A 27,879-nucleotide genomic window follows, 5' to 3' on the forward strand; every position below is an offset into this window, starting at 1 on the left:
GGTTGTAGCCGAGGTTGACAATGCAATCTGGAGCTCTGCAGAACACTTTCATGGATAATAGAATGTGAAACTCCAGTCACAAAATCACATTTGTGGTATTGCTTCCACACCCCATTAGAGTACCATCATAATCCTTCTCAAAATAAGAGACACATAAGACTGGATGTATTTGCCCATTCAATGTCTGAAATAATCATGCTTAGTTTTCATGCACATATTGACGTTTACATATTTCTCCTGTTTTCTCCAATACCATATTTCACATGTAAATGTATGACAATTTGATAAATCGATGCAATTTCAGCAATATCTGGGTGAGATGGGTCTTCTGTGTACAGATGTGCCATGATACACACAAGCCCGTTGGGAGAATGTTTTATGGAATGTTTCCACTTATTCCAACCATAAATCATGCTGTAACTTGATTTGGCAGTGGCAATGACATGGTTGACATATGGGGCTGGATGACTATCCGTGTGCATCATGTTTGATTATGTTAATGTGCATGTGACACATAGCTATTTTGGCTTGAACGTTGATCATGCTTGGTGACTTAAAAGAAAATGATATTTGAATATGCCTATACACATACTTAGCCTGGAATTCAAAGATAATTGTTCAGTTTCACTATTGTTTCAAAAGGATAGGGTTCCTGGTTTACCATGTCAATTTATTGAGATGTAGTCAGCTCAATTTCCATTGAAAAGGTTCTGTGTTTGGTAGAATAACTTGAAGGAATATGCTTTTACAACACTGTTCAGTTTAGAAAAAAATGTGGTACAATTTGATAATGTGCGTATTGATGAGCAAAATATGAATAATTTCCCGAAAACATAGATTATTGTATTAGTATGTATTTGTAATACCTCCTCTGTTAATGGTGACTTACTTGCATGATGGTTTGCAGGACTTGACTGACTCATTTCAGTGACGCAAAATTCTGAACAGTAGGAAGGGGGACATTCGATATCCCCCCAACCCCAATTCATTTCAAGTCAAGGACATTTATATCCAGCGAATGGAATCAGACGAGGCAGATTGTCTGTCTCCACTCTCGCTCTGGAGGAGCTTTCTGCGGGGCTTTTGATTGGTTCGTCCTGTGATTGTATGTAAATCGGATCGGGACGCAGCCAGTAGGTGAGGTTGGAGCTGGTGGCTGGTGCCTCAGTGGCACAGGAGACAAGAGAGTGAGTTTAGACCGCTGCTTCTAACGGAGCTGTCTACTCCTCCGGTGGTGCTGTGCTGAAGATCAGGGATTCGCTCTTTATACAAAATGGTTGATGGTATTCGAAAAGGATTTACAGACTACCCGTTTATAAACTTATTCTAAGGTCTATTGTGTGGATTTCTAGTTACAGACGGTGGATTTCATCTGACCCATTTGACATTTAGTTGTTGTGAACTACAGTTTCTTTTTCTAATCTCGTGCGGATTATCCTTCTGGATGGTTTGCGTCTGGACATACAGGTAAAACACAATAGACATGGATATTTCTAGTGTTTCTTCTGCTAAAAACAAATAAAAAATGTGAAATGTGAATATAAATATACAACATAGTCCACTGAAAGTGCACCTTACATAAAAGTGTGTTTCATTTATCATCGAACTGCAATGTAATCGACATCAAGGGCAAACCCCTCCGTAAAACTATTTCCCCATTACCTGAAACCTGTCCTCTTATTTAAATACAATATTCTAAGAATATATGTATCAGGTTTGGGATTTAGTTTACTTACCACAGGTCTTGATAAACTCATCTATGCCGTCTGAACTGTAGGCAATAGGCTACAGTTCAGTTGATGGCAATGAAGTTGCGAGTTGAGTCTGCATGGTTTACTCTGTTAGTGCGCTATAGGCTACTCCGCTACTGTAGCCTGCTAGAATTCCGTGAGGGGTAGCCTAGTTCTCAAACAAAGTCAATATTTGGGGGAATGTCAGGGACGCTCCATGCCAGTGCTTCGTGCGTTTAATTTCGCTGCATAGTATTTAGCGTGTTATTTTTTTCTTTAGCACACTAATCCTTGAGTGACACCGTTAGCGGCTGAGGGATTATACTCGAGTTTTATTTTCATCCTCTCTCTCGCTGCGCGTGACTCATTTAGCTATAGGCATAGTCTTGTATGAGACCGTGATGGCCATTCATTCTATATGCTTGATTCCCCCCTCTGAATTGTACTGTCTTTTAGTCTTTAAATCCGACTGGATAGTGCTTCTCGGTTTGAATAAACTCTTAAGTATTTCATTGTTTTATTCTAATGACCTCTTTGTTGATTAAATGTGTTGATTGGAGAAAATCTACCCAATGTGTTTTTGGATTGTCTGTCTCTGACAGGCCTATAATGACCCTCTACTTCTCTGCCCCTTGCCATCCAAACTGGAAGATAACAGTCATTAGAAACTCATTAGAAACTCCCAGACTATTAATGAAAGGGTAGTGCTTTTTGAATTAGGGATGCATAGGCCATCTCCCCAAACTTTCCAGATATATTTCAACCTTCTTTGCCATTTCACTACACAGCTCAACCTCTCATGTCAGGTACATACATTGCGTTTAAAGAAAGCCTGCAGAGCCACATTGATTCAAGTTCGTTAGAAGGCTAAGAATATGGAGTTGCATTTAAAGAAAGCCGGCAGAGCCACATTGATTCAAATTCATTAAAAGGCTATGAATATGGAGAAGACGCTTTTAACAGTCATTCAACCAGTAACGCTATTAATATTCAAGCATCGCCCATGCTGTCCACTCACTCTATCGATCAGCTGTTTCTAATTGTGAGCTTCCATTTAATGGGTTTGTGCAACAGACAGACTCATAGACAGACAGACAGACAGACAGACAGACAGACAGACAGACAGACAGACAGACAGACAGACAGACAGACAGACAGACAGACAGACAGACGATACCAGTCTAGGATTTTGACCCTCTATTGCAGTGGTATTCAACTCTTACCCTACGAGGTCCGGAACCTGCCGGTTTTCTGTTCTATCGAATAATGAATTGCACCCACCTGGTGTACCAGGTCTAAGTCTGTCCCTGATTAGAGGGGAATAATGAAAAAACCCAATGGAACTGGCTTCTAGGTCCAGAGTTGAGTTTGAGGGCTTTATACTTTCATCAATCAGTTTCTATCAGTGTCTTTTGAAGTTGTGGATGGCCTGTAGTGAGATGAATGTTACATGAGTGATGATGAGGAAAGTGACCTATAACAACTCTCTTTACATAAACAGGTATGTAGGTATACAAGCATGCATGATACAACATTTCACACATCCACTCACACATCCACTCACACACACACACACACACACACACACACACACACACACACACACACACACACACACACACACACACACACACACACACACACACACACACACACACACACACACACACACACACACACACAGAATAGCACCTCATAATCAGCACATGTTGACGTAATAATGTTGTTGGAATACCAAACATAATACATTCCTCTGTAGACAGGCATTGATGAAACAGCAGGAATTAATGTGCGCTCTGCCTCTCGTTACAATGACTTGGCAATTACCCTGGGGACAAAACCAACACGTGCACATTCGCTACTCAAAGTGGCATATTTCTTTCCCGAAAGGAAATCATCAGGAATCTCAGCCTGTATTCATGAAGCGTCTAGGACTTCTGATCTAGGATCAGGTCCCCGCAGTTTAATCATTGCTATCTAAAAAGGCAAAACTGATCCCAGATTAGTACTGCTTTTCTGATATTTCTGAATTTCGTCCCTAGTCAGGGTAGTGTTGGTATGGATGGTAGTGGAAAGCCATGCTTCTATTGCCCTTGTAAAGCAAAGTCATTTCACTTTCATTTCATTGTCTATTTCTTCAGTTCTTTTCTCAGCTTTAGTATAGAGATAATGACAAGGTATTTTCTTGTATCTAGACTACTGGTAGTGATGGTGGTGATGGTGGTGATGGTCGTGATAGTAGTGGTGGTAGGGATGCTAGTGATGGTGCTGATGGTGCTGATGGTGGTGATGGTTGTGGTGATAGTGATGGTCAGGATGGTAGTGGTGGAAGTAATGGCAGGGATGGTAGTGATGGTAGTGGTGGTAGGGATGGTGGTGATGGTGGTCATGGTGGTGATGGAAGTGGTGGTAGGGATGGTAGTGATGGTAGTGATGGTATTGGTGGTAGTGATGGTGGGGATGGTGGTGATGGTAGTGATTGTAGGGATGGTGGTGATGGTAGGGATGGTTGTGATGGTGGTGATGGTAGTGATGGTAGTGATGGTATTAATGGTTGTGGTGGTAGTGATGGTGGTGATTGTAGTTTTGGTAGTGATGGTGGTGATGGTACAGAGGGATGGTGGTGATGGTAGTGATGGTACTGGTGAAAGGGATATTAGGGATGGTGGTGATGGTGGTCATGGTGGTGATGGTAGTCATGGTGGTGATGGAAGTGGTGGTAGGGATGGTAGTGATGGTAGTGATGGTATTGGTGGTAGTGATGGTGGGGATGGTGGTGATGGTAGCAATTGTGGTGATGGTTGTGATGGTTGTGATGGCAGTAATGGTAATGAGGATAGTGATAGTAGTGATGGTTGTGATGGTAGTGGTGGTAGGGATGGTAGGGATGGTAGTGGAAAGCCATGCTTCTATTGCCCTTGTAAAGCAAAGTCATTTCACTTTCATTTCATTGTCTATTTCTTCAGTTCTTTTCTCGGCTTTATTATAGAGATAATGTCAAGGTATTTTCTTGTATCTAGACTACTGGTAGTGATGGTGGTGATGGTGGTGATGGCAGTGATGGTAGTGGGGGTAGGGATGGAAGTGATTGTGGTGCTGATGGTGGTAATGGTAGCGATGGTAGTGGTTTTAGTGATGGTAGGGATGGTGGTGATGGTAGTGATGGTTGTTGTGGTAATGATGGTCAGGATGGTAGTGGTGGAAGTAATGGCAGGGATGGGAGTGATGGGAGTGGTGGTAGTGATGGTGGGGATTCTGGTGATTGTAGTGATTGTAGTGATGGTTGTGATGCTATAGATGGAATTGATGGTAGTGATGGTAGAGATGGTGGTGATGGTAGGGATGATTGCGATGATACTGACTGTTTGAATGGTATTGGTGGTAGTGATGGTGGTGATGGTAGTGGTGGTAGTGATGGTAGGGATGGTTTTGATGGTGGTGATGGTAGGAATGGTTGTGATGGCAGTGATGGTAGAGATGGTGGTGCGTAGTGATGGTAGTAATGGTAATAAGGGTAGTGATGGTAGTGATGGTGGTGATGGTAGGGATGGTTGTGATGGTAGAGATGGTGGTGATGGTAGTAATGGTAATGAGGGTAGTGATGGTAGTGATGGTGGTGATGGTTGTGGTGGTAGTGGTAGTGGTGGTAGGGACGGTAGGGATGGTGGTGATGGTGGTGATGGTAGTGGTGGTAGTTGTAGGGATGGTGGTGATAGTAGTCATGGTAGGGATAGTAGTGATGGTTGTTTTAGGGATGGTGGTGATTGTAGTTATGGTAGGGATGTTGGTAATGGTAGTTGTGGTGGTGATGGTAGGGATGGATGTGATGGTAGTGATGGCAGGGATGGTAGTGGTGGTAGGGATGTTGGTGATGGTAGTGAAAGTAGTTGTGGTAGTGATGGTAGTGATGGTAGTGATTGTGGAGATGGTAGGGATGTTAGTGGTGGAAGTGATGGTGATGATGGTGGTGATTGTAGTGATGGTAGTGATGGTGGTGATGGTAGGGATGGTACTGATGGTAGTGATAATTAGGGATTTGGTGATGGTAAGGATGGTGGTGATGGTAGTGATGGTTGTGATGGTAGTGATGGTAGGGATGGCAGTGATGGTGGTGATGGTATTGATTGTGGGATGGTAGTGACGGTAGGGATGGTGGTGGTGATGGTAGTGGTGGTAGTAATGGTAGGGATGGTAGTAATGTTATTGATGGTAGTGGTGGTAGGGGTAGTGGTGGTAGTGGTGGTAGTTGTGGTAGTGATGGTGGTGATGGTGGTGATGGTAGGGATGGCAGTGATGGTGGTGATAGTAGGGATTGTGTTGATGGTAGGGATGGTTGTTATGTTATTGATGGTAGTGGTGGTAGTGGTAGTGGTGTTGATAGTGATGGTAGTGGTGGTAGTTGTGGTGGAGATGGTGGTGATGGTAGGGATGGCAGTGATGGTGGTGATAGTAGGGATTGTGTTGATGGTAGGGATGGTTGTTATGTTATTGATGGTAGTGATGCTTGTGATGCTAGTGATGATGGTGATGATAGTGATGGTAGTGATGGTAGTGATTGTGGAGATGGTAGGTATGTTATTGGTGGAATTAATGGTGGGGATGGTAGTGATGGCAGGGGTGGTAGGGGTGGTACGGGTGCTAGGGGTGGTAGGGATTGTAGTGATGCTAGTGGTAGGGATGGTGATGCTAATGGTGGTAGTGATGGTAGGGATGGTGGTGATGGTAGTGAGGGTAGTGGTGGTAGTTGTGGTAGTGATTGTGGAGATGGTAGGGATGTTATTGGTGAAAGTGATGGTAGGGGTGCTAGGGGTGGTAGGGATTGTAGTGATGCTAGTGGTAGGGATGGAGATGATGGTAGTCAATGGTAGGGATGTTTGAGTGGTAGTTGTGGTAGGGATGGTAGTGATGGTTATGATGGTAGTGATGCTAGTGATGGTATTGTTGGCATGTATGGTAGTGGTTGTAGGGATGGTAGGGATGGTGGTGATGGTAGTGATGGTAGGAGAAGTAGGGATGGTAGGGGGGAAAGGGGATGAAATTACGAATAGAATACCACAGCGAGGGAGTAAATGTTTTGCAAAAACTTGTATCATACTACTCTACCCTGATCCTCAATGCTTAAACTGGGTCTGGGAAACCGGACCAAAGTGTTTAGGGTGAGGGATTAGTGGTGTGTTAGGAACTTAACTTACTGTAACATTTGACTGACAGTGTGTTGGAATAGGGGTTATTCATGGCTATAGCCTGGCAAAGTCACTATTTGATGGGCTGTGAGAAATACACCACGTATACCCCTTCAAATTAGTGCATTCGGCTATTTCTGCCACACCAGTTGCTGACAGGTGTATGAATTTGAGCACACAGTCATGAAATCTCCATAGACAAACATTGGCAGTAGAATGTCCTTACTGAAGAGCTCAATGACTTTCAACATGGCACCATCATCGGATGCCAGCTTTCCAATAAGTCAGTTTGTCGAATTTCTGCCCTGCTAGAGCTGCCCCGGTCAACTATAAGTGCTGTTATTGTGAAGTCGAAACGTCCAGGAGCAACAACGGCTCAGCTGCAAAGTGGGGACTGCCGAGTGCTGAAGCGTGTAGTGCGTACAAATCGTCTGTCCTCGGTTGCAACACTCACTACTGAGTTCCAAACTGCTTCTGGAAGCAACGTCAGCGCAAGAACGGTTCGTCGGGGGCTTCATGAAATGGGTTTCCATGGCTAAGCAGACGCAAACAAGCCTTAAATCACCATGCGCAATGCCAAGCATTGGCTGGAGTGGTGTAAAGCTCGCCGCCATTGGACTCTGGAGCAGTGGAAACGCGTTATCTGGAGTAATGAATCACGCTTCACCATCTGCATTTGTCAGTTGCCAGGCGAACGCTACCTGCCCTAACGCATAGTGCCAACTGTAAAGATTGGTGGAGGAGGAATAATGGTCTGGGACTGTTTTTCGTGGTTCGGTCTCGGCGCCTTAGGTCCTGCGAAGGGAAATCTTAACGCTACAGCATACAATGACATTCTGGATGATTTTGTGGGTCCAATGTTGTGGAAACAGTTTGGGGAAGGCTCTTTCCTGTTTCAGAATGACAATGCCCCCATGCACAAAGCCAGGTCCATATAGAAATGGTTTGTTGAGATCGGTGTGGAAGAACTTGACTGGCCTGCACAGAGCCCTGACCTCAACCCCATCAAACACCTTTGTGATGAATTGGCCTAATTGCCCAACATTAGTGCCCGACTTCACAAATTCTCTTGTGGCTGAATGGAAACAAGTCCCCACAGCAATGTTCCAACATCTAGTTGAAAGCCTTCCCAGAAGAGTGGAGGATGTTATAGCAGCGAAGGGGGAACCAACTCCATTTTAATGCCCATGATTTTGTAATGAGATGTTCAATGAGCAGGTGTCCACATACATTTGGTCATGTAGTGTTGCTTGTTGACTTTGACTGACTTTCTCTCCATTAGGTCTATGTGGGACCGATGAATAACACAGCCTAGGAATGCTATTGTAGGACATAAAGAGAGCAGTTACAGATGAGGGTGTTTACATCTCAATGAACATGTTAGCACTTAGCTTAGTGAGTCATTCAAAAACTGTAAGAATCCAATTGTAATAGTGTGGTTCATTATTTCTTATTTTTCCTTTCAAGTTCACTTCATTGTGGCACAGCAATGCTATTTGCTCATAGTGTGGATTTCCATCAGTGCAGTATTAATCCCAGCCATGATGTATTACTTTCATTAGTGCAACATTATCACCATTTCAGGGATCCAGTATTAATGTAAACATGTGACATGTTTATACATGGAGCTCAAGCTGTCTGCTGCGTACAGTATGCCTGTCTTTAACCTTGTGTGGGTTGATCCTTTTGGTCTTGAAGGCAGATGGTCAGGTTGCTGTTATCTAGTTCATTATCTAGTTCATTGTGATGGGGGAGGGTTAACGGGTTAACACAAGCTCAGCCCCTGTGGCTGTGTGGTAATCCTGTATGTACAGTAGGGTGTGTGTGACTGTGTGTGCTTGTGTGGTGCATATGTATGTGTTTGTGTGTGGTTATTGGGTGGAGATCAAAACACTGAATGTTGTTGTCTTTGCTGTTTGCTCTCTGGTTATTATGTAGGGGACCAGCAGGCCATTGCCATTGACCGTGCTGAGGAGTCTGACCATGCGTCACATTTTAATAGTTGCACGTGTCACGACTAGCTGCACATCACAGCACTGGCCAAGTGTGACTACATTGTTCTGGCCTTCTTTATATATCACCGTGTTTATGTAATGTTGTGTATTGTTCTTGCATAGCAAAGTAATTTCACTTTTATTTCAATGCCTAAGTATTTTCTTGTATCTACAGTACAATATATGAGCATGTATTGCTGCAACAATCCCACTGAAGGTGTGACATTCAGTCCTTCGAGACATAGATTGTTATTTTTCCCAAGGCCAGTAACTTTATCACAGGTGGTTGTCCAAAACCAGGTGAATAATGCAACACACTCTGAGGATAAATGAAGTTACATTTTAGTAAGCAATAGTTGTCACGGCTGTCGTATGAAGGAGACCAAGGCGCAGCGTGTGTATCGTTCCACATTTTATTATAACTGTGAAACTATGCAAGACTTACAAATAAACTAATAAACAAAACAACAAACCGTGACAAAGAGGTGCAACATACACTACCTCAAAATATAATTTCCCACAAACCCAGGTGGGAAAAACAACTACTTAAATATGATCCCCAATTAGAGACAACGATGACCAGCTGCCTCTAATTGGAGATCACCCCCCCCCCAAAAAAACATAGAAAAACAGAAACTAGAACCACACAACATAGAACATTTAAACTAGACAAAACCCCCTGTCACCCCCTGACCTACTCGACCATAGAAAATAAAAGCTTTCTATGGTCAGGAAGTGACAATAGCAAGTCATTGACCACAGTGTAAGACCAGTAAAAGTAAGCCTTGCATTCGAAATGGCTTGTAGTGCATTCATACCCAATATATTTAAGTATTATGAGACTTCTAGTACATTGAATGGTGCTTTTATCCAAATTGAATTGACGGCAATATCTCGTTGACTGCTGATAATGTTTTTGCATTCTGCTGGTGGTGCTGAGAGCTGAGAGATAATCACTGCTGACACGCTTGGTCATAGAAATTCCACATTTCATTTTCAAGCGTTTCAGGATTTCCAAGGATAATTTATCAAAGGTCACCTTTTGAGAGGAGGGCTTTGTCGCCACAGTGTTACTTGTAGATGTGATCTAAGCATTCATCTGTGCTGGTTTATTTTAGAACCGACTGAATACATGGAGGAAAGAGGGGAACTTTAGTTCATGTTAATATAAGGATACTGTAATTCGCTTGGAAACAGTTGTAGAATGTAGAATGTTTTTGTTTCGTATGTGCAGATGATAGAAGTCTGGCTTCACGGACAGACAGATTGATGGACATGCTAGTCAGGGAGACGGACAGAGCCACACGCTCGCACGCACGCACGCAAGCATGCACGTACACACACACACTTCCGAAGCATTTGGACATTTCTCCTTCAGCGGACACATTTATCTTCAGTGCGGGGGAGGGGGGATGCAATACGCAAAGCATACGTTCAAAGCTCATGTGATCACATTTTATTTGTTGTGATGGATATCTGAATGAAACCAGATAACAGCCTCAGAAAAAGGATTTGGGATAACAAATAATGCTCTCACAACATGTAGACCACAAATGCACACAAAGGGCTGTCTCCTCGCTCATCTCTTGTCTGGTGGGGTATGCGTGCGCCGGCGTTATCCGCCTGCATTTAGAAGCTGTGTTACTCATGTATTGAGTCAGGGATATTTATTGTTTGTTCGGTGTCCATTTTAGGACACCCTCAGCCTCTTGGCTCACCACTCACAATGAGGGCTGAGAGGGTGAGCGTACAACTCTGTTTCCTCCATATGCATTTGGTGGCTGTGTTTCTCACAAGGAGAGGTGAGGCTTGAGGTTGTCCTAGAATGGGTACCGTACATCTGCCCATAGGCCAGGAAAAGTCTTCTGGTTCCTCTCTTATCCTTTTAAGACGGGCACGTGATTGATGCCCCATGGCTTAGGTCATGTGACCACTCATGGACATGCTGGAAGGATGCTAATAATTGCCCTGTAGGTAGAGGGATTGTCTAAGGACAGTCTGTTTGTCTATGTCTATGGGGTCAATGGGACAGATCTCTCAGGGCCTTTTCATCTGAATGACTGTTACTCATGTATAGGATGATAAACCTCAGTCACATACTGATACTTTAAAGTGGTGCGGTTGTGAGAGGTGTCACTCATCTACTGTTCAGAGATCACAACAAAACGGCACATGGAAATGTTAGGTTTGCGTACCGTCAGCTTACTTTTTTAATGCAGTATGAGGAAGACAGCACAAATGGCTTAATGAAGTGTCTATGCATCACAGAAGGATTGTACCTTTAATATAACGTAACTACTGAGAGTCGTTTCATCCATTGCACCATCAAAACCTTCAGATAACTGACAATGTAAAGGCTGCAACTGGGCAGAATCCACAGTAGTTTTCAGAGCATACAACTGTAAGCTCAGCAGCGAGTCAGGCAGCGAAAGAGACACCACATAAGAGGGACACCTTTTCTACCCATACGTTCAAATTAACATCTGTTGTCATGTCGGTGAAGATTCATCGTTTCCAAGTACACAACATGTTTTTGTCTGTGCACTCATGCTTAGAAATATTCTATCTATTTTACTACACAATGCTTTTAATTTGTGGAAATGTATTGAGATATTTGAGAGGTCCATATGTTTTCTATATGTGTAGTCAGAGGGACACATTGGTATTGGTGTAGAGTTCCCATATAAACCATGCACATATTGCCTACAGGCTGCAATTTTCAACACATTATCTATCTTGCAAGTATATAGTAAGTGGTAATAATACTAAGCAACAATATGAGTTTTATATATTCTGTATGTTCTGACCGGGGTAGTGTGAGGAATATGAGTTGAAGGCACATACACCACGTTGCAGGTAGGCAAAAGGCAACATTGGATTCTGATGAGAAGTAGGTTTGAGCAGGGGCAAGTTTGGGCAACATGTTCAGAAAGATTATCTCTCTTAGCCAACATATTCAGAAAGATTATCTCTCTTAGCCAACACGTTCAGAAAGATTATATCTCTTGGGCAACATATTGAGAAAGATTATATCTCTTGGGCAACATATTCAGAAAGATTATATCTCTTGGGCAACATATTCAGAAAGATTATATCTCTTGGGCAACATATTCAGAAAGATTATATCTCTTGGGCAACATATTCAGAAAGATTATATCTCTTGGGCAACATATTCAGAAAGATTATATCTCTTGGGCAACATATTGAGAAAGATTATATCTCTTGGGCAACATATTGAAAAAGATTATATCTCTTAGGCAACATATTCAGAAAGATTATATCTCTTGGGCAACATATTGAGAAAGATTATATCTCTTAGGCAACATATTCAGAAAGATTATATCTCTTGGGCAACATATTCAGAAAGATTATATCTCTTAGGCAACATATTCAGAAAGATTATATCTCTTGGGCAACATATTCAGAAAGATTATATCTCTTAGGCAACATATTCAGAAAGATGATCTCTCTTGGGCAACATATTCGGAAAGATTCGATTCTATATTTTCTCCACAGTGGGTTTATTGTATATATTCTATATGTAGGTTGTTAGGAGAAAGAACAAGACAGCAAAATAAGATCAACTCCTGTGAGAGTTACAGAGTTAAGAGCACAGCAGTAGTGCTGGAGGTTCAGTGCTGCTTTGAAACTGAAGGACCTCTCCCATCCCTTTATCTGCGTCAGCTACAATGTTGTCGGGCAGTGGGAGTGAGAGAAGTGCCACGATAACTCTAGGAAAGAAGACGTGGGAGAATGTTTGTGTGGCAGACACACAGAGCACAGCAGATGTTCCACTGTTCCCAGTGTGGATCTTGGAGACAAACAGCGGTAACTCCAACCCCAGAATTGATCTTTACACAGAAATACTGCTGAGCATGCTTAAAGAGATCTGCTCACCGGGGGATTGGATCTGTTTGCTGGAGTATATGGGAAAACACAAGTGGGAAGGAGTAGGAGTGTGGAGCGCTGGGATTGGGCAACTGTAGATCAATCACTTTACTAAATCATGATGTGAAGATCACTCAGTGGACTTATTTATTTCCCTGGTCAGGTCACATGGTCTGGACCAGTGGTTCCCAAACATTTTATAGTCCCGTACCCCTTCAAACATTCAACCTCCAGCTGCGTATCCCCTCTAGCGCCAGGGTCAGCGCACTCTCAAATGTTGTTTTATACCATTATTGTAAGCCTGCCACACACACACACACTATACGATACATTTATTAAACATAAGAATACATTTTTGTCACAACCCGGCTCATGGGAAGTGACAAAGAGCTATTAAAGGGCACAAATAATAATATAATAATAATCAATAATTTTGCTCTTTATTTAACCATCTTACATATAAAACGTTATTTGCTCATCGAAAATTGTGAATAACTCACCACAGGTTAATGAGACGGGTGTGCTTGAAAGGATGCTCTGCAATGTTGAGTTGTATTGGAGAGCGTCTCAGTCTTAAAGTGCCGAGAATTCACTCTCACATAGGTACGTGGTTGCAAAGTGCATCAGTGTCTTAACAGCATGATTGCCAAGGCAGGATACTCTGAGCGCAGCCCAATCCAGAAATCTGGCAGTGGCTTCTGATTAAATTACATTTTCACAGAATCGCTTGTTGCAATTTCGATGAGGCTCTCTTGTTCAGATATCGGTAAGTGGACTGGAGGCAGGGCATGAAAGGGATAACAAATCCAGTTGTTTGTGTCATCTGTTTCGGGAAAGTACCTGCGTAATTGCGCACCCAACTCACTCAGGTGCTTCGATATATCACATTTGACATTGTCCGTAAGCATTGGTGTTCTTTTGCACACGAAAAATCATACAATGATGGAAAGACCTGTGTGTTGTCCTTGTTAATGCGGATAGAGAAGAGCTCCAACTTCTTATTCATAGCCTCAATTTTGTCCCGCACATTGAATATAGTTGTGGAGAGTCCATGTAATCCTAGATTCAGATCGTTCAGGCGAGAAAAAACATCCCCCAGATAGGTCAGTCGTGTGAGAAACTCGTCATCATGCAAGCGGTCAGACAAGTAAAAATGATGGTCAGTAAAGAAAACTTTAAGCTCGTCTCTCATTTTAAAAAAACGTGTCAGTACTTTGCCCCTTGATAACCAGCACATGTTGTAAAAGCGTTACATGGTTGCTGCCCATATCATTGCATAGTGCAGAAAATATACGAGAGTTTAGGGACCTTGCTTTAACAAAGTTAACAATTTTCACTGTCATGTCCAAAACATATTTCAAGCTGTCAGACATTCCTTTGGCAGCAAGAGCCTCTCGGTGGATGCTGCAGTGTACCCAAGTGGCATAGGGAGCAACTGCTTGCACGCGCATTACCACTCCACTACGTTTCCCTGTCATGACTTTTGCACCATCAGTACAGATACCAACACATCTTGACCACCAACATCCATTTGATGTCACAAAGCTGTCCAGTACTTATAAAATATCCTCTCCTGTTGTCCTTGTTTCCAGTTGTTTGCAGAAGAGGATGCCTTCCTTAATTGACGCCCCATAAACTTAACGGACATATACCAGGAGCTGTGCCAGGCCCACCATGTCTGTTGACTCATCCAGCTGTAACGCCTAGAATTCACTGGCTTGTATGCGAAGCAGTAATTGTTTCAAAACATCTCCTGCCATGTCACTGATGCATCGTGAAACAGTGTTGTGTTATGAAGGCATTGTCTGGGCCTTTCCCCCCAGCATTGTCCCAGCCATATCCACAGCAGCAGGAAGAATTAAGTCCTCCACAATAGTATGGGGCTTGCCCGTCCTAGCCACTCAGTACCTCACTATATAAGATGCTTGTAGCCCCTTCTTATTAATGGTATCTGTTGGTTCTATACGTCTTACTACTCGAAGTCGTCTTAATTCTCGCTCAAACACTCCTGTGGCTTATTTTTCAAATTGGCATGTTTTGTTTCTGAATGTCTGTACAAGAGTGAAGGTTTCATCGAGTTGTGAGATAATACTTTTGCACTTAACACACTGTGGCTGAGGAAAGGCACTACTCCCAGTAAAAGTGAACCCCAAATCAATGTAGTTCTCATCATATTTGCACCACTTCGATGGTCCAGTGTCCCTGTCTGTTGTTCGGTGCTTTCCCGGGTAAGGGGGCAGTAGCTCTTCGGCTGCAGCAGATTCATAACTGTCAGTGTCCATGCTAGCTGGGCTATCAACAAATGTAGAATTACTGATGCTAGCATTGGATGTGCTCGTGGAAGCAGAACAACTTGTGTCGTCGACAGGTGCAGGTGTAGTACTGCTGGTAGTATAGCTGGTATGTGTCTCTATGGATGCGGGCCTTACTAAATGGACTTTGAAAATGTGAAGAATTTGTGTTTTTTTGTAAAAAAAATAATAATTTGTTTGTTTTATAAAAACAAATGTGAATCGCATTTCTATTTGGCGTACCCCCGACGGCATTGCGCATACCCATGGGGAATTCCGGGTCTCGACAATACTCTCTAGCCATCGCACAAAGAACAACACATTCTCACCATAGCAACGCTACAAATGTAGACCAACATAGAGAGATAAGCATATAGCTGACTCATAAACATGCAGTATTTTGAGTCAGGTTCACTCAACGGGCGATTTGCCAGCCCCCAAAAATGTAATTGCCTCTTAGTATGTCTATGGAAGAAAACCTCAGTCTCAAACCGCGTTAGTCAAATCATGTATACTGCTCAAAAAAATAAAGGGAACACTTAAACAACACGTCCTAGATCTGAATGAAAGAAATAATCTTATTAAATACTTTTTTCTTTACATAGTTGAATGTGCTGACAACAAAATCACACAAAAATAATCAATGGATATCCAATTTATCAACCCATGGAGGTCTGGATTTGGAGTCACACTCAAAATTAAAGTGGAAAACCACACTACAGGCTGATCCAACTTTGATGTAATGTCCTTAAAACAAGTCAAAATGAGGCTCAGTAGTGTATGTGGCCTCCACGTGCCTGTATGACCTCCCTACAATGCCTGGGCATGCTCCTGATGAGGTGGCGGATGGTCTCCTGAGGGATCTCCTCCCAGACCTGGACTAAAGCATCCGCCAACTCCTGGACAGTCTGTGGTGCAATGTGGCGTTGGTGGATGGAGCGAGACATGATGTCCCAGATGTGCTCAATTGGATTCAGGTCTGGGGAACGGGCGGGCCAGTCCATAGCATCAATGCCTTCCTCTTGCAGGAACTGCTGACACACTCCAGCCACATGAGGTCTAGCATTGTCTTGCATTAGGAGGGACCCAGGGCCAACCGCACCAGCATATGGTCTCACAAGGGGTCTGAGGATCTCATCTCGGTACCTAATGGCAGTCAGGCTACCTCTGGCGAGCACATGGAGGGCTGTGCGGCCCCCCAAAGAAATGCCACCCCACACCATGACTGACCCACCGCCAAACCGGTCCTCCACATCTCCTGATGTACTGGCCTGTCTCCTGGTAGCGCCTCCATGCTCTGGACACTATGCTGACAGACACAGCAAACCTTCTTGCCACAGCTCGCATTGATGTGCCATCCTGGATGAGCTGCACCACTTGTGTGGGTTGTAGACTCCGTCTCGTGCTACCACTAGAGTGAAAGCACCGCCAGCATTCAAAAGTGACCAAAACATCAGCCAGGAAGCATAGGAACTGAGAAGTGGTCTGTGGTCCCCACCTGCAGAACCACTCCTTTATTGGGGGTGTCTTGCTAATTGCCTTTAATTTCCACCTGTTGTCTATTCCATTTGCACAACAGCATGTGAAATTTATTGTCAATCAGTGTTGCTTCCTAAGTGGACAGTTTGATTTCACAGAAGTGTGATTGACTTGGAGTTACATTGTGTTGTTTAAGTGTTCCCTTTATTTTTTTGAGCAGTGTATATTTACGTCTCTGCCTCAACCTACAAGGTTAGAGGGTCAAATACGGTTAAACGATGTACAGGAGGTCATACAGTACAAACAAACCCCCTGCTGTAGTGAACCCCTGTGTACTGGTGCGTACATGCATGTAATAAGTAAAATCCCTCCACCTATCACAGTCCATAGTCTCTCCAGTTGTCATGCAGTGCTGGTTCTATGGAGCGCAAAAACGGCTCAGATGGAGCTTTGCTGGGCACCTGTCAAAGTGGGATGTATTGTATACATTGTGAGTGCTAGGTAGTCATCATTTCAAAGTCAATGCCGAAGCTTAGACATGCTGTCTTGGATTTATAGCCACGAAACAGAGGCACCAAGTGCAGGCACCAGTTTCAATCTCTCTCATTTTGCTCCCCACGCAAACACACACGGCTCTTAAGAGTTACGATTTGTCTCTCAAATGCAGCCTCTGATCAAATGAAAAAAGGATGTGGGTTTTACTTTAAAAATGTTGCACATCATTTGCCATCTTCCTGGAAGAAATCAAATGTTATGAAAATGAAGTTGTCATGGAACAGCTGTAATTTCATTGACATAAAAAGAAACAGAACCAATCTTCATCAAATCTAAGCCCTATAACAAATATATTGCTTGGATCATTCTACAAATATTTTGGGACCCTGTTATTCAATCAATAATACATTTTATGTTATACATCAAACCAGTGGCGTAGAACAAGGATGATCCATACAGCCCATGCTATAATAAACTGTCATCTAACCAGCAACCACAGTATTACCATATCAGTAATGAGTTATGAATATCAAGGGATGCAGGCTTACGCAACATAGAGGACAGTGGTGGCGGATGAGGTGAGTTTGCCCCACAAGCGGTTGGAGCATCTGGAAAAAGCAGTATATAAATCCAATAATTTATTGTTATTATAAATATCCCCCCAGCACATGGCTATCCTCTCCAAAAAATGACAGCATGAAAATAATATAGAGTATTTGCTCCCTTTTCAGAATTTCTCTAGTTTTGCATATTTTTGATACTGAATGTTAGCAGATCTTCAACCAAAACCTAATATTAGATAAATGGAACCTGAGTTTACAAATAACAAAAAAAAATATTTTTATTTAATTAACAAAGTTATGCAACACCCAATTCTCCTGTGTGAAAAAGTAATTGCCCCCTTACGCTCAATAACTGGTTGTGCCAACTTTAGCTGCAATGACTGCAACCAAATGCTTCTTGTAGTTGTTGATCAGTCTCTCACATCTCTGTGGAATTTTGGCCCACTCTTGAATGTAGAACTGCTTTAACTCAGTAACATTTGTGGGTTTTCAAGCTTTAACTGCTCGTTTCAAGTCCTGCGACAACATCTCAATTGGGATTAGGTCTGGACTTTGACTAGGCCATTCCAAAACATCAAATGTGTTGCTTTTTAACCATTTTCATGTAGACTTGATTGTGTGCATTGGATAATTGTCTTGCTGCATGACCCAGCTGTGCTTCAGCTTCAGCTCACAGACGGATGGCCTGACATTCTCCTGTAGAATTCTTTGATACAGAGCATCATTCATGGTTGGTATGAGGTTCTTACTGTGGAATACAATGTTTGGTTTTCGGCAGACATAATGGGACCCATCTCGTCCATGTCTGTGACAGGATCTATTATAAATACCACCCCACCCCAATCCACTTAACATTTAGACACCAGGGGGAAACAGTAGATTGATGACACTGGGAGATGTGCTATGGCCCAGACCTGGATTCAAATACTATTTGAACATTTTCAAATACTTTCAGTGTTTGCTTTAGTCTGCCTGATGTTCCAGTGTTTGCTTTAGTCTGCCTGATGTTCCAGTGTTTGCTTTAGTCTGCCTGATGTTCCAGTGTTTGCTTTAGTCTGCCTGATGTTCCAATGTTTGCTTTAGTCAGCCTGGAGTTCCAGTGTTTGCTTTAGTCTGCCTGATGTTCCAGTGTTTGCTTTAGTCTGCCTGATGTTCCAGTGTTTGCTTTAGTCTGCCTGATGTTCCAGTGTTTGCTTTAGTCTGCCTGGAGTTCCAGTGTTTGGTTTAGTCTGCCTGATGTTCCAGTGTTTGCTTTAGTCTGCCTGATGTTCCAGTGTTTGCTTTAGTCTGCCTGGAGTTCCAGTGTTTGCTTTAGCTTGCCTGGAGTTCCGGGGTTTGCACTTTTGCAATTATTCTATTGGTCCCATTGCACCAGACAAGCTCAGTCAAGGCCAGCTAAAGTATTTTAAATGATCTCAAATAGTATTTGAACCCAAGTCTGCTCTGTCCTCAACCAGAAAGAGTGGCATCGTCAACAAAAGGACCAGCGGGTGTCCTACCGTAGATGCAGAGGAAGCCAGCAAGTCACAAGAACACATTATGAACACTTCCTGGTCTTACAGCAGATCTTTGTAACACATTGCTTTTGTGAATTTGACCCTTGACCTATGGAAACAGCATGTGGGCACGAGCCCTGCCAGCGTTGTTTAGATATGTCTACTACTCAGAACAACAGGGGAATGGGGTCATACCCCTGATGTCAGTTATCCTAGGATTGTGATGTGAGGAGGACTTTAAAGCAGCGACATTCACCAAAGTTCGGGCAGTGTTTCACTCAGTAGTACCTTTAGCTCTCATGTAGTTCTATTGAAAAAAGAGACACTGTAAAACAGTGACTGGAACACATGTTGAAGATGTTTTATGTTAGCCTGCGTTGTCTCTTTCCGTGGTTCCAAGGAAATAGCTTTTTAAGGAAATCCTTTTTTTCCCACACATGGTGTTTGGTTTAATTGCCACCGTGCCAAGGTCAAACTTGTTTTCATACTGTGTAATGAATAATAAGAAGACAAGTGATATTCATAATGTGACTTTATTGCTTTAGTACAGTAGATACTGTAGGAATAATTTTCCGGTGTGCCACTATATCTTCTGTAAATAGCATTTGGATGTTACTAAGTTGCAGCAACTGATGTTTGTATTATGCAATGTGTTCTATCTCACAGTTACTTATTTTTAACTAATGCCAATTCATCACCATCATTATCCTAATACATTGACTCTTTTGTCTTCCTTTATCTTTATTTGCCTATTTCCCTTTACTTGATTCCAAAGCAGATCTAATCTTCTTCGTTGAGTGTGAGGCACTTATTGAAGCATTAGTTTAAACCAACGACATATTTGCAGTGCCCATTGTCTACACTAATTACAGCTTGGTTGATTTATGGTCTCAGATCCCCAACCGATATTGAACTGCAGCCACGGTCGAAGGGGTCTGCCGAACTGCTCACTACTCTTTCTTTTTGTTTTTACAGGATCAGACCAATGAAGACACCCAGATGGTGCTTGCTGGCGTTCTTGTTGGGAATGGTTTCCCTCGGAGTGGGAGTGGGAGTGGGAGTCGTCGAGGGGAGGCCCGGCAAGGAGGAGGGATTCGTGCCGCCACCCTATCGACCTGTCGTGAGGTTCCGACACAAGGTATTGTATCATTCCTGTTCCTTTAGCCTTTCATAACAAGAGGACTCTGCAGTGTTGTGAAGATGATTACAATGGAGTTTCCCGAGAATCCAGCTACTTTTGTATTTTCTTCAGGCTCAGGGATTTATTACTGGTGTTTTGCCAAGGAGACTTGAGCATCAAGTTAACATCAAATTTGGAAATGTATGTTGAATATATCTGATTGAGGTGAGGGGAGAAGGGGAATTTATTACAGGGGGCGTGAATACTAAAAGTGAACTGCCATTTTAGCAAAAACATCCAAGTTGAGAGTGTAATTGAAACTTTATCGACTTGACAACGCAGGCCTAGCTCTGCAAGCACAATCGGATTCCAAGTACTTCTCAAAGCACTAACAAGCTCTCTCTCCCCCACTCTATCTTTCTTACTTAAAAAGGCGAGAGCCGTGTGATTGTCATATTACATAATATATAAATGAAGTCCAGTTGGAATGCAGAGAAAACCATTTGATTGGCACGTTCTTTTGTCTGCAGGCATTTGTGTGTGGGGGTGTGGGTGTGTGTGTTTTCCCCTGTACACACACTTCCTGTAAACCCCCCGCGAGTGATAAGCATTAAAATACACACTCCTCAGTATCTGCCATCTCGAAATAGAGAAATTTTGTATTATTATTGGCTTATTCATTGTGTTGGCATGCGAATAAAACACGAGAAACAATGGTAATTTTAAGCCCAGGGATCAGTGTTGATTATGACTTTGTGTGAGAGAATGAAGGAGGGGAGAGAGAGAGAGAGAGAGAGAGATAGAGAGAGAGATAGAGAGAGAAATAAAATCTAGAAAAGAGCTGTTAAATTCTTCAACCACCTAAAAGGAAGTGATTCCCAAACCTTCCGTAGCAAAGCCATCACCCACAGAGAGATGAACCTGGAGAAGAGTCCCCTAAGCAAGCTGGTCCTGGGGCTTTGTTCACAAACACAAACAGATCCCATAGAGCCTCAGGACAGCAACACAATTAGAGCCAACCAAATCATGAGAAAACAAAAAGATAATTACTTGACACATTGGAAAGAATTAATAAAAAAACAGAGCAAACTAGAATGCTATTTGGCCCTAAACAGAGAGTAAACAGGGGCAGAATACCTGACCACTGTGACTGACCCAAAATTAAGGAGCGCTTTGACTATGTACAGACTCAGTGAGCATAGCCTTGCTATTGAGAAAGGTTGCCGTAGGCAGACCTGGCTCTCAAGAGAAGACAGGCTATGTGCAGTCTGCCTACTAAATAAGGTGGAAACTGAGCTGTACTTACTAACCTTTTGCCAAATGTATGACGATATTAGAGACACATATTCTTATTTACAATGACGGCCTACTCTGGCCAAACCCTAACGACACTGGGCCAATTATGCACCGCTCTATGGGACTCCTAATCACAGCAGGTTGGGATACAGCCTGGAATTGAACCAGGGTCTGTAGTGACATCTTAAGCACTGAGATGCAGTGCCTTAGACCACTGCGCCACTCAGGAGCCCATACAACCCATATTTATGTTGATTTATTTTCCTTTTTGTACTTTAAATGTATATAGACATAATATGACATTTGAAATGTCTATTATTTTGAAATTTGTGTGAGTGTAATATTTACTGTTGACTTTTTATTGTTTATCTATTTCACTTGCTTTGGCAATGTAAACATATGTTTCCCATGCCAATAAAGCCTCTTGAATTGAATTGAGAGAGAGCGAGGGAGGGAGGGGGGAAGTAGGAGGACAGAGGGTGTTAACAGAACGTGAGACACCGCAGTTACACTGCACCAGAGGCTGGAAGTTGGCGTTGTACTGAAGACAGACTCAAAGGTCATATTGACATGGGAGTTGTTAAAAAAAGGCTAATATTGGCAATGTTTTCATTAATGTGGAACATGTTATGTTCAGCGTGGCTTAGAATTTGTTTTTATGGACGGTTCTGAACATTGCTGTGCTGCTTCTTTGAGACAAAAGGCTTATAGAAGTGATGCAAATGAATCTACATTTGCTAAATTGATTTAGACAAAGTCACACGTGTATCTTCAAGTAAGAACTGCCCCTAATCTATAGGATCAACCTTGTGACTACAGAAGAGGTATCTGTATCATAGTATCTGTCCCATAACATATCCCTTGTATGGTCAAAATAGTAATGTCTTTCAATGTCCATTCCCTTTCAAAAGAAAGCAGAGTACATTATCTTAGGTATACCACTTTAAACTGTGGGACATTGACCATATAATGACTTCATCAATCATGTTTTCAGCAGCAGGACTGAACAGCTCATTCTCTGCAGTCCACTGCTCGCCGTTCTCTTTCTCTGTCACCTGTCTGCCTTTCAGAAATAAGTTGTGTCTCATACTCAACCATTGTCTAGTTCGGTGAGTGGCACAGTATGATGCTTGGCAGTACAGACCTGGGTTCAAATACTATTTCAAATAATTTATCTTGGCTTGATTGAGCTCGCCTGGCTTAACAGAACCAATAGAGAAGTTCCAAAACAGCAAACCTCCCCCACCTGGCACTCGAGGCAACTTAAAGTGAACTCTCAATATAGTTTAACGTTTTAAAATAGTATTCCAACCAAGATCTGGAAAGTAGGACTTTCTATACATTAGATACTGGCCCAATTTAATAACCTGGGTTCAACCTGGACATACAGTACACTGCATGTACACTACCGTTCAAAAGTGTGGGGTCACTTGAAAATGTCCTTGTTTTTGAAAGAAAAGCTAATTGTTTTGTCCATTAAAATAACATCAAATTGGTCAGAAATACAGTGTAGACATTGTTAATGTTGTAAATGACTATTGTAGCTGGAAACGGCAGATTTTTTATGGAATATCTACATAGGCGTACAAAGGCCCATTATCAGCAACCATCACTCCTGTGTTCCAATGGCACGTTGTGTTAGCTAATCCAAGTTTATCATTTTAAAAGGCTAACTGATCATTAGAAAACCCTTTTGCAATTATGTTAGCACAGCTGAAAACTGTTGTTCTGATTAAAGAAGCAATAAAATTGGCCTTCTTTAGACTTGTTGAGTATTTGGAGCATCAGCATTTGTGGGTTCGATTACAGGCTCGATATAGGTAGATAGATATAAAATATATAAGATATAAAACTAACAAGTAATTAAAGAGCAGCAGTAAAATAACAAAAGCGTGGGGGGTACCGATAGAGAGTCAATGTGCGGGGGCACCGGTTAGTTGAGGTAGTATGTAGATGTAGGTAGAGTTATTAAAGTAACTAAATGCATAGATGACAACAGAGAGTAGCAGAGTGGTGTAAAGGAGGGGGGGGCAATGCAAATAGTCTGGGTAGCCATTTGACTAGATGTTCAGGAGTCTTATGGCTTGGGGGTAGAAGCTGTTTAGAAGCCTCTTGGACCTAGACTTGGCGCTCCGGTACCGCTTGTCGTGCGGCAGAGAGAACAGTTTATGACTAGGGTGGCTGGAGTCTTTTACATTTTTTAGGGCCTTCCTCTGACACTGCCTGGTATAGAGGTACTGGATGGCAGGGAGCTCGGCCCCAGTGATGTACTGGGCCATTCGCACTACCCTCTGTAGTGCCTTGCGGTCGGAGGCCGAGCAGTTGCCATATCAGGCAGTGATGCAACCCATCAGTATGCTCTCGATGGTGCAGCTTTAGAACCTTTTGAGGATCTGAGGACCCATGCCAAATCTATTCAGTCTCCTGAGGGGGAATAGGTTTTGTTGTGCCCTCTTCACAACTGTCTTGGTGTGCTTGGACCATGTTAGTTTGTTGGAGATGTGGACACCAAGGAACTTGAAGCTCTCAATCTGCTCCACTGCAGCACCGTCGATGAGAATGGGGGCGTGCTCAGTCCTCTTTTTCCTGTAGTCCACAATCATCTCCTTTGTCTTGATCACATTGAGGGAGAGGTTGTTGTCCTGGCACCACACGGCCAGGTCTCTGACCTCCTCCCCATAGGCTGTCTCTTCGTTGTCAGTGATCAGGCCTACCACTGTTGTATCATTGGAAAATTGAATGATGTGTTGGAGTCGTGCCTGGCCATGCAGTCATGAGTGAACAGGGAGTACAGGAGGAGACTGAGGACGCACCCCTGAGGGGCCCCTGTGTTGAGGATCAGCTTGGCGGATGTGTTGGTACCATCCCTCACCACCCGCGGGCGGCCCGTCAAGAAGTCCAGGATCCAGTTGCAGAGGGAGGTGTTTAGTCCCAGGGTCCTTAGCTTATTGATGAGCTTTCAGGGCACTATGGTGTTGAACGCTGAGCTCTAGTCAATGAATAGCATTCTCACATAGGTGTTCCTTTTGTCCAAGTGGGAAAGGGCAGTGTGGAGTGCAATTGAGATTGCATCATCTGTGGATCTGTTGGGGCAGTATGAAAGTTGGAGTGGGTCTAGGGTTTCTGGGATGATGGTGTTGATATGAGCCATGACCAGCCTTTCAAAGCACTTCATGGCTACAGACGTGAGTGCTATGGGTCGGTAGTCATTTAGGCAGGTTACCTTAGTGTTCTTGGGCACAGGCACTATGGTGGTCTGCTTAAAACATATTGGTATTACAGATTCGGACAGGGAGAGGTTGAAAATGTCAGTGAAGACAATTGTCTGTTGGTCAGAGCATGCTTGCATTATGCTTTCTGGTAATCCGTCTGGTTCTGCGGCCTGTGAATGCTGACCTGTTTAAAGGTCTTACTCACATTGGCTACGGAGAGCGTGATCACACAGTCTTCTGGAACAGCTGGTGCTCTCATGCATGTTTCAGTGTTATTTGCCTTTAAGCGAGCATAGAAGTAGTTTAGTTCATCTGGTAAACTCATGTCACTTGGCAGCTCTTGGCTGTGATTCCCTTTGTAGTCTGTAATGGTTTGCAAGCCCTGCCACATCCGACGAGCATCAGAGCTGGTGTAGTACAATTCGATCTTAGTCCTGTATTGACTCTTTTCCTGTTTGATGGTTCGTCAGAGGGCATAGCAGGATTTCTTATAAGCTTCCGGGTTAGAGTCCCACTCCTTAAAAGCGGCAGCTCTAGCCTTTAGCTCAGTACTGATGCTGCCTGTAATCCATGGCTTCTGGGATGGGGTATGTATGTATTGTCACTGTGGGGATGACGTCATCGATGCACTTATGGATGAAGCCAATGACTGATGTGGGGTACTCCTCAATGCCACCGGAGGAATCCCGTAACATATTCTAGTCTGTGCTAACAAAACAGTCCTGTAGCTTAGAATCTGCTTCATCTGACCACTTTTTTATTGATCTAGTCACTACTGAGTCCTGCTTTAATTTTTGCCTGTAAGCAGGAATCAGGAGGATAGAATTATGGTCAGATTTGCCAAATGGAGGGTGAGGGAGGACTTTGTATCCGTCTCTGTGTGTGGAGTATTGGTGGTCCAGAGTTTTTTCCCTCTGGTTGCACATTTAACATGCTGATAGAAATTTGGTAAAATGGATTTAAGTTTCCCTGCATTAAAGTCCCCGGCTACTAGGAGCGCTGCCTCTGGGTGAGCATTTTCTTGTTTGCTTGTGGCGGAATTCAGCTCATTCAATGCTGTCTTAGTGCCAGCTTCTGACTGTGGTGGTATGTAAACAGTTACGAAGAATACAGATGAAAACTCTTTCGGTAGGTGGTGTGGTCTACAGCTTATCATGAGATACTCTACCTCAGGCGAGCAATAGCTCGAGACGTCCTTAGATATCGTGCACTAGCTGTTATTTACAAAAATACATAGTCCGCCGCCCCTTGTTTTACCAGACGCCGCTGTTCTATCCTGCCGTACATCATTTTTGTGCGTTCTTCAAGCTTGAACGTCTTAATGTCATCACATTGGATTGGAATTGTCCTTTGAAGCACAATGGAATTGTTAAGACTACATTTTGCTCTCTGAAAGGATGTCACATATGAACAAAACCATGAAGGCCACTCCAACAAGAATCCTGGAAATGGCCCCCTACATGTGAATTCAGATTGCAGCCTTGTCAATGGCTACATAATGCAACTCAAAATAGAGAAAGGGTAGTTGGGAATAGGCCCACCATATCATAGAAAGAAAAGTCTGCACACGTAGCATTACCTTATTTACACAAGTATTCAGACCCTTTGCTATGAGACTCGAAATTGAGCTCAGGTGCATCCTGTTTCCATTGATCATCCTTGAGATGTTTCTACAACTTCATAAATTAAATTGATTAGACATGACTTAGAAAGGTACACACCTGTTTATATAAGGTCCACAGCTAACAGTGCATATCAGAGCAAAAACCAAGCCATGAGGTCGAAGGAATTGTCCTTAGAGCTTCGAGACAGGATTGTGTCGAGGTACAGATCTGGGAAGGGTTCCGAAAATGTTCTGCAGCATTGAAAGTCCCAAAGAATACAGTGGCCTCCATCATTTCTAAATGGAAAAAGTTTAGAACCACCAAGACTCTTCCTAGAGCTGGTTGCCTGGCCAAACTGAGCAGTCAGGGGAGAAGGACCTTGGTCAGGGAGGTGACCAAGATCCCGATGGTCAGTCTGACAGAGCTCCAGAGTTCCTCTGTGGAGATGGGAGAGCCTTCCAGAAGGACAACTATCTCTGCAGCACTCCACCAATCAAGCCTTTATAGTAGAGTGGCCAGACGGAAGCCACTCCTCAGTAAAAGGCACACAACTGCCCGCTTGGAGTTTGCCAAAAGGCACCTAAAGGACTCTCAGACCATGAGAAATTAGATTCTCTGGTCGGATGAAACCAAGATTGAACTCTTTGGCCTGAATGCCAAGCGTCACATCTGGATGAAACCTGCCACTATCACTACAGTGAAGCATGGTGGTGGCAGCATCTTGCTGTGGGGATGTTTTTCAGTGGCATGGACTGGGAGACTAGACAGGACTAGTCAGGAAAAGATGAACTGAGCAAAGTACAGAGAGATCCTTGATGATCTCCAGAAGGTTTTCAGATTGGGGAGAAGGTTCACCTTTCAGCAGGACAATGACCCTAAGCACACAGCCAAGATAATGCAGGAGTGGCTTCTGGACAAGTCTCTGAATGTCCTAAAGTGGCCCAGCCAGAGCCAAGAATTGAACCTGATCTAACATCTCTGGAGAGACCTGAAAATAGCTGTGCAGCAACGCTCCCCATCCAACCTGACAGAGCTTGAGAGGATCTGGAGAGAAGAATGGGATAAACTCCCCAAATACAGGCGTGCCAAGCTTGTAGCATCATACCCAATGAGACTCGAGGCTGTAATCGCTGCCAAAGGTGAAGTCCTGAGTAAAGGGTCTGAATACATACAGTATGTTAATGTGATATTTATTTTTTTATTATTCTAAAAACCTGTTTTTGCTTTGTCATTATAGGATATTGTGTGTAGAGGGAGGGAACATAGTTGAATCAATTTTAGAATTAGGCTGTAACGTAACAAAATATGTAAAAAGTGAAGGGATCTATATACTTTCCGAATGCACTGTAGACTCACCAGGTGAATCCAGGTGAAAGCTATGATCAATCCAGGTGAAAGCCTTGAGAAATGGATTGTGTATTCAGAGGGTGAATGGGCAATACAAAAGTGCCTTTGAATGCAATATGTTAGTAGGTGCCAGGGGCACCGGTTTGTGTCAAGAACTACAACATTTCTACTTTTTTGATGC

At 43.1% G+C, this 27,879-nt stretch overlaps 1 protein-coding gene across 4 annotated transcripts in view; it reads left to right on the top strand.

Annotated features, from left to right (window-relative positions):
• Nucleotides 1–1,022: 1,022 nt before the first annotated feature.
• Nucleotides 1,023–27,879, top strand: part of LOC115170560 (follistatin-related protein 5-like) — a 197,991-nt gene continuing 171,134 nt past the window's right edge. For 2 of the 4 annotated variants that reach the window (XM_029726837.1, XM_029726845.1), the window contains exons 1-2: nucleotides 1,025–1,467; nucleotides 20,095–20,257. In XM_029726837.1, coding sequence (XP_029582697.1) covers nucleotides 1,445–1,467; nucleotides 20,095–20,257 — 186 coding nt within the window. In that variant the 5' untranslated portion in view covers nucleotides 1,025–1,444. Of the gene's footprint in view, nucleotides 1,468–20,094; nucleotides 20,258–27,879 lie in introns of all 4 variants that reach the window. The other 2 variants (XM_029726820.1, XM_029726829.1) reach the window with 2 other exon arrangements.

This window comes from Salmo trutta, chromosome 3, assembly GCF_901001165.1.
Source record: "Salmo trutta chromosome 3, fSalTru1.1, whole genome shotgun sequence".
Taxonomy (NCBI): Eukaryota; Metazoa; Chordata; class Actinopteri; order Salmoniformes; family Salmonidae; genus Salmo; species Salmo trutta.